Below are 8296 nucleotides of genomic sequence, written 5' to 3'. Positions count from 1 at the left end.
CCATACACACTACACACTCTACACACACTACACACCATACACACTCTACACACTCTACACACTACACACTCTACACACTCTACACACTCTACACACTCTACACACTACACACACTACACACACTACACACTCTACACACTCTACACACACTACACACTCTACACACACTACACACTACACACTCTACACACTCTACACACACTACACACTCTACACACACTACACACTACACACCATACACACTACACACTCTACACACACTACACACCATACACACTCTACACACTCTACACACTACACACTCTACACACTCTACACACTCTACACACCATACACACTCTACACACTCTACACACTACACACTCTACACACTCTACACACTCTACACACTACACACACTACACACACTACACACTCTACACATCTACACACACTACACACTCTACACACACTACACACTACACACTCTACACACTCTACACACTCTACACACACTACACACTCTACACACACTACACACTACACACTCTACACACTCTACACACACTACACACTCTACACACTCTACACACTCTACACACTCTACACACTCTACACACTCTACACACTCTACACACTCTACACACACTACACACTCTACACACACTACACACTATACAAACTGCACAATACACACTCATAGTAACACACTGGCATCCTGGTGTCTCTTCAGCCGTGCAGGTGCAGCTCAGCAGGAAGCTCTGCACCTCAGTGTGACCTGACCAATGGGCAGTGTCCGTGCAGAAAGGGGTTCTCTGGCAGGTCATGTGACTGCTGTTCCCCTGGTTATTATGGTTACCCAGCGTGCTCGGTGTGCGGCTGCGATGTGGCAGGAACAGACGAGACGTTCTGCAACGCCACGCTGGGAGTGTGTGACTGTCTACACACCGGAGAGTGTGTGTGCAAGGTAACGCAACACACACACACACACACACACACACACAGCAGGTGAACCAGCTGAGTGAACGGGATCAATAATGACTGGGTCAACCAACCAACCAACAGGGACTGTGTTGATGTAAAAAGTGCTTCTCTTCACTGGTCAGTCAGTTTCATTTCTCCCCACTGCTCAGAAACATGAAGGCAACACGTAAAATCTTCAGATCTCTGGGTTCTAAACTTTACTGAGCATCGGATAATTCTCAGACAACAAAATCACCGAAGGCTGGAACCAGTAACCAAAGTACAGGACTCTTTCACGTCTGTCACATGTTCTCAGTGTGAACCTGCTCTCATCTGTAAAGAGAACTGAGCACCAGTGGTGGACCTGCCAGTTCTAGGGGTTCTCTAGTGTTCTAGGTGTTCTCTGGTGTTCTAGGTGTTCTCTTGGATTCTCCTGTGTTCTCTTGTGTTCTGTGGTGTTCTCTTGTGTTCTCTGGTGTTCTCTGGTGTTCTGTGGTGTTCTCTTGTGTTCTAGGTGTCCTGTGGTGTTCTCTTGTGTTCTAGGTGTTCTCTGGTGTTCTAGGTGTTCTCTTGGGTTCTCTGGTGTTCTCTAGTGTTCTACGTGTTCTACATGTTCTCTTGTGTTCTAGGTGTCCTGTGGTGTTCTCTGGTGTTTTGTGGTGTTCTCTTGTGTTCTAGGTGTCCTGTGGTGTTCTCTTGTGTTCTAGGTGTTCTCTTGGGTTCTCTGGTGTTCTCTAGTGTTCTACGTGTTCTACATGTTCTCTTGTGTTCTAGGTGTCCTGTGGTGTTCTCTGGTGTTTTGTGGTGTTCTCTTGTGTTCTAGGTGTCCTGTGGTGTTCTCTTGTGTTCTAGGTGTTCTCTGGTGTTCTAGGTGTTCTCTTGGGTTCTCTGGTGTTCTCTAGTGTTCTACGTGTTCTACATGTTCTCTTGTGTTCTAGGTGTCCTGTGGTGTTCTCTGGTGTTTTGTGGTGTTCTCTTGTATTCTAGGTGTTCTCTGGTGTTCTACATGTTCTCTTGTGTTCTAGGTGTTCTGTGGTGTTCTAGATGTTCTCTAGTGTTCTACGTGTTCTAGGTGTTCTCTTGGATTCTCTGGTGTTCTCTAGTGTTCTAGGTGTTCTGTGGTGTTCTAGATGTTCTCTAGTGTTCTACGTGTTCTAGGTGTTCTCTTGGATTCTCTGGTGTTCTCTAGTGTTCTAGGTGTTCTGTGTTGTTCTCTTGTGTTCTCTGGTGTTCCCTTGTGTTTGTGTTAGCTCAGATGGGGCCCTCAGGCCCTGGATTCAGATCAGGAAACCCCGTTAGAAAGCTCAGGAGAAGCAGCAGAGGGAGGGCGACTGTAGTCCACGGTTCAGTGTGCTGGTTCAGAGACAGCTGACTGGAGGTCTCAGGACTAAACCCTCTGAAACCACGTTGTACATCACGCTCTGTGTGTGTGTGTCCAGGTGGGCGTGGCAGGTCGCCGCTGTGAGGAGTGCGTCTCTGGTTGGTTTGCTCTGTCATCTGAGAGTCCGGACGGCTGCTCTCAGTGTTTCTGTTCAGGACTCAGCAGGGACTGTGAGGAGCAGGGTGGACTCTACAGAGTACCTGTGAGTACAAGTAGACAGCTGTACTACATATGTACATTTATACAACATTCATCTTTCTATATATATATAAATGTATACCCACACGTACATGAACCCAGTTTTTCTAGAAACAAAGTAAACATTTACTTTGTGTAACATTTACCCCCCCCCAACCCCTCCTTCTACAGATCAGCCTGGCTCGCTCTGCTGCTCTCCTGCCATTGGTCAGTCAGTCTAACCTGCAGGGTGTAGTATCTGGTGTTTACCAGCAAGGCGGCGACATGCTGCTCGACACCCGACATCTCAACACCACCGGGCTGGTTGGCCCGCTCTACTGGAGACTGCCCCCCCAATTTGAAGGCGCCCAGGTACTGTTGCCCAAACTGTTGACTTACAATATTAACCCTTGACGTTCATCTTTAGCTGTGTCCGAAATCACCCACTACTCACTATATAGTGAGCTCGCCATTTTGTAGTGCTGTCTGAATGGACAGTGATAATTAGTATACCCTATATAGCCCACTCAATGTATCCCAGAATGCATTTTGAAAAGTAGTGCACAACCGATGGTCACTAACCAAGCCGTGTATACCATCATGCATCGCACTGATAGGAAAAAACTGATTGTCCGACGGCAATGATTAATTAACGGCGCCGAAATAACGATGGGAGTAGTGTCCGAGAGTGTTGTTTTAACAATGCGAGTGAGCTGACTGTGTAGTGACTCCCTGTGTTGTACTTCATTGTGTAGCTGCTGTCGTACGGCGGCCTGCTGTCTTACGTCGTCACCTTTTATGCTGAGGACGGCTCGGGGCTGTCCAATCAGGAGCCTCAGGTCCTGATGAGGGGCGGGACCCTAAGGAAGCTGGTGATATACACTGACATGGTCGCCCCTAGCAACGGCATCGGGACACAGCACGACATCAGAATGACAGAGGTATTGGTGCAAGGACTCATGGGAAGCGGAGCAGCTTACATGTTACAGGTTGTTAACGTGTGTGTGTGTGTGTGTGTGTGTGTTGCAGCACCGGTGGAGGTATTTCAACTCGGTGTCGGAGAGGTCAGTGAGTCACACTGACTTCATGTCCGTCATCAGTAACATCGAGTACATCATCATCAAGGCCTCGTATGGGAGCAGACTGCAGCAGAGCAGGTACTAATACTGACATACTCCACATATACTGTATATGTATGTATGTATATGTACACATACTGTACATACATGTGTACATATACACACACAGTCGTTGTTTTTTGCGAAGGATCTCTAACATCACCATGGAGACAGCAGTGGAGGCGGGGTTAGAGGAGGAGTCAGATGTTGGAGGTGGTGTGGCCAGACTGATCGAGTCCTGCATCTGTCCACCTGGATACGCCGGACTGTCCTGCCAGGTAAGTAGTAGTAGTAGTAGTAGTAGTATACTTTATTGTCCTCGAAAGGAAATTTGTTTTGGACTGCATGGTTGCTGCATGTACATAGAAATATGCCGGAGGGGTGCAATTCATACTGGGAGTGCAGAAAGTGAGTTTGGTCCCCCACAATTTTCTGCACCTGATTTAAAGTGCTATTCTCAAATAACTGTTGGAGATTCAAAGATTCCTCATTTCCAACTGTTTTAAGTGCTGTCAACACCAGATGTGACAATTTGGATTTTAGCTCATACTGTAACACCATACTTAACAATACTTTCTAAAACAGCCTTGTAGAACAGCATCATAATTTTCTTATTCACCCCATAAAAACGTAATCTACGTAAAAAAATATAGTCTCTGGTGCAGCCGTGTGCAAACCCACTCCGTGTGAGTTTTCCAAGTAAGTGAGCTGTCTATATAAACACCCAAATACTTGTAAGTCTGCGTTTGGGTGATGTTTTGGTCATGTATGACCACTTGATGATGGTCCCCAATACCTTTTGGATCGAATATGATCTCCGCTGTTTTCTTTATATTTATTATTAAATCATTTTTATCACACCACTCAACAAACTGACTTATTTCTGGCAGGTATACATCTCTAATATTATCGTCTTCATCGAGAAGACTTAAGATGGCTGTGTCGTCTGAATATTTAAAAATATAGTTTTTTGAATGCTTACTTGAACATTCATTTGTAAATAAAGTAAAAAGAATTGGAGAACTGACACAGCCTTGTGGGACACCTGTGCTAGTCTTTCTTTGTTGTGAAAGACAATTGTTTACTTTAACGCAATGAATTCTGTCAGTTAAAAAAGATGAGTACCACTTTATGATAGCTTGGTTTACACTCAACTGCTCCATCTTCGAGATCAACAAGGGTGTTTGAATGGTGTTAAAGGCCGAACTAAAATCGATAAAAAGTAAACGAGCATAGGCTTTGTGATTCTCTAAATGCTTCAGAATTAGGTGCATAATGCTAATAATAGCATCCTCAGTTCCCCTCCCCTGCCTATAGGCAAACTGTAAAGGATCTAGGTTGTTAGCAACCTCTGCTTTTAACATTGACACAATACACTTTTCAAAACATTTCATAATCACAGACGTTAACGCGATCGGTCTAAAATCATTATTTACTACGGGCCTGGCTATCTTCGGGGCCGGTATGATTACAGCCCTTTTCCAGAGGCTAGGAACAGTACCAGTGTCCAGAGATTGTTGAAATATAGGAAGCCATACTGGAGTCAATTCATCAGCAAAATTTTTTAAGATGTAGGCTGAAATTCCATCCGGGCCTGCCGATTTGTTAGGACAAATGTGTTTAAAGTAATGGTTGATCTGATTAGCATCAATCAGCAACCTTTCTCTAAGAACACCAGAAGTCTCTATATCGCTAAGGCTGGTTTAAAGGTAAAAGGTTAAAGGTTTAAACTTAAAATGGTCTTTTATGTTCTGTTAATTTTTCAAAACTGCGACAGAGCATATGCTACTGTATTGATACAGAAGCATCTGTATATATTCACATTATGTAGAAAGAATACGTCATGATATAAATACAGCCCTATGTGCTCCTTTCATACTTTGAGCACTCGCCCCTCCAAAGGTCTCTACATAGCCCTGTACCTGCCTACCTACCTGCATGCACTCTGCCTGTGCACTCACTGCACATCCACATGTGTTTTGGGGGAGTGGTTTTGAAAGGAGGGCCAAAAGGAGGGGTGAAACAATGAAGAATAAATTTGCCTGAAAATCCATCAAAATACCCAACTGTTCATAAATAGTAATTAAAACTAATATGCTGTTAATGCTCAAGTAGCCAGATCTGCAGGCTACCAAACCCTGAGTGGCATGTATAGCCGCATGTCGTCATTCCGTGGTGTCCAGCAAACGATGTGGGCTTTGTAGATCATTGGCAGACTTTCTGGGGAAGACCTGGTCTGATTCGGAGAGACGGCATCCATCCCACTTGGGAAGGAGCAGCTCTCATGTCTAGAAACCTGGCCAAGTTTATTAGTGGACCAAATCCATGACAACCCAGAGTTGAGACCAGGAGGCAGAGTCACAGTCTAACGCACTTCTATTGAAAGCCCTTTCAGCATTTATTCGATATCCTACTAGTACTCATTTTTTCCCTTTTACTATTAAGACTTTTGTTCTTACTAGTATGCCATTTTGCCGTACTAGTAAGACAAAATGCCACACTAGTAAAGCTTTGCGCACTTTTGCCTTACTAGTAAAGCAAAATTGCGTACTAGTACTTATAGTAAGCACAAAAATGGCCACTAGTACTACTAGTAAGCACATTTTCATACATTTTGCCTTTAAATAAAGTTTAAAAATGTTTAAGAGTAGTACTAGTAGACATTTTTGCTCTTACTAGTTATACTAGTAAATGTCATTTTGTCCTTTACTAGTAAAGTTTTTTACCAAACTAGTTAGGTTTTTGACCAAACTAGTAGGAAAGTTTTTGTACTAGTATGGCATTTTGGCATACTAGTCAAGGACTTGACCTTATTAGAATGATATGAAAAGCCCTTTAAGCATTTATTCGATATCCTATTAGTGCGCATTTATTTGCTCTTACTAGTAAGCCATTTTGCTGTACTAGTAAGACAAAATTGCCTACTAGTACTACTAGTAAGCGCCAAAATGTCTACTAGTAGTACTAGTAGCACTAAATGCAAATCATGGAACCTTCCTATTGGCTGGCCAGTTCGAATTCCCTGCCGCCAAAATATAACCCCTTAAAGCCTGATTAACTTTCAGTGTTGTTAACTGCCAGCTCTGTGCTTAATATATATGCAGAATAAAGTGTGAAAATGCATATTTACATGAATGTTTTATCAAAAGAAATACTGGGAGAGGAAGTATCCACTCTGTGATTCAAAATAAAAGCCTGTTAAAGATGTAATTTCCAAACAGCATTCTGAACAATGAGCAGGCCTTCAGCAGAAAAATAAACTACCAGGTTCAATTTAATCAACGTTTATTATGAAATAGCAACATTGGCACAATCAGTCATGCTGATGTTTATATAACTCCTTCAACCAACATGTGTATGGATCTGTTTTTAATGGCTCATCATTATGATTTACAGCATATAATGTTGACCCAGACTCCTCTAGCTGTCTACTGAAGCTAAATGACTAAGCTGTGTGTCCTATGTGCCCTTTCCGAATAGTCTGTGGCACATCGATGGCCATATGCGTCTCATTCTGTAATCAGGGGTCCACTGTTGTATTTCTGTGTACTGGTGGGAGCCATATTGGATGGGTTGTGCAGACTCAATTTCACTGTGCATGTGTTAAAATCAGTTGGTCATAAATCTATTCGTAGAAATGTAATAGAATAGTGTATATGGGGTTAACTGTAAAGAAGTAATCAATTATTCTTTATTATTTTGTTTTTCAGGTGGGGGTTTGTGACGCATGCTGGTATTGATGGGAACTCCAGACTAATACCTTACATCAACTGCAGCACGGACAACACAGCTTTGACAGTGTTGACTTCTTTTGTTCGAACCACCTGTCTGGACGGGTTACCCTCCAGAGTCAGATCGGACCACGGAGGGGAGAACACTCTAGTTGCTCTCTTAATGAACCTTCTGCAGGGACAAGGACATGCAAGGCACATTACAGGCCAGTCTGTACACAACCAACGTATCGAACGTCTTTGGAGAGATGTCTTCCCGCAGGTTGTGCACTACTTCTACACACTGTTCTATTCCTTTGAAGATGAGCAAATCTTGAACCCTGAAGATAACACTCAGAAAATGGCACTACAAATAGTTTATAAGACAGAAATCCAAAAACCACTCGATTTATTCAGACGTACATGGAACAACCACAGAATCAGATCGGCTAACAACCGCACGCCGACACAACTTTGGATGGAGGGCATGCTAGACAACAGTGAGCAGGACTCAACAGCTCTCAACAACGTCTTTGGAGATGACCCTTACAGCCAAGAAAATCTGGAAGCTGGCCTGGCACGACACGGCATCCAGCTCACCCAGTTACAAGCAAACAGTGAAGAACGAGCAGCGATTGTGTTACAAACACTCAACGACCTGAGCTCTGAACAACAGCAACACCTTCAAAATGCAATGGCTGGAACAACAGAGTTAAAGGACAGGTACCTTGTGTGTGTGAGAGAAATTCTGAACATTCTTAAGAGAACATGATACACTTTATGTGTGAACACCAATGCATGATTTAAGTGTAAACAAACACACACAAACCTTAAGTCATGGGGAAAAGCCCATAAACTGGTTCAGGCGGTGCTAACTGACTGGGAGCCTCTGCTTATCAAAGCTTCTCGTGCTACTGCTCCAGTAAACCTGCCTGACATGGACTACACCTTTCCAAATCCCAAAGAGC

At 43.6% G+C, this 8296-nt stretch overlaps 1 protein-coding gene across 1 annotated transcript in view; it reads left to right on the top strand.

The window, feature by feature from the left end:
- Positions 1 to 7990, top strand: part of LOC123983870 (laminin subunit alpha-1-like) — a 9615-nt gene extending 1625 nt beyond the window's left edge. Inside the window, exons 2-8 of the mRNA XM_046070336.1 lie at positions 713 to 946; positions 2382 to 2525; positions 2693 to 2872; positions 3256 to 3441; positions 3530 to 3657; positions 3767 to 3900; positions 7881 to 7990. Of these exons, the coding sequence (XP_045926292.1) occupies positions 713 to 946; positions 2382 to 2525; positions 2693 to 2872; positions 3256 to 3441; positions 3530 to 3657; positions 3767 to 3900; positions 7881 to 7990 (1116 nt within the window). The remainder of the gene's footprint in view (positions 1 to 712; positions 947 to 2381; positions 2526 to 2692; positions 2873 to 3255; positions 3442 to 3529; positions 3658 to 3766; positions 3901 to 7880) is intronic.
- Positions 7991 to 8296: the final 306 nt, after the last annotated feature.

Source organism: Micropterus dolomieu, linkage group LG01, assembly GCF_021292245.1.
Source record: "Micropterus dolomieu isolate WLL.071019.BEF.003 ecotype Adirondacks linkage group LG01, ASM2129224v1, whole genome shotgun sequence".
NCBI classification, from domain to species: Eukaryota; Metazoa; Chordata; class Actinopteri; order Centrarchiformes; family Centrarchidae; genus Micropterus; species Micropterus dolomieu.
The sequence above is the reverse complement of the archived record's forward strand: the minus strand, read 5'-3'. Positions and strand labels throughout refer to the sequence as shown.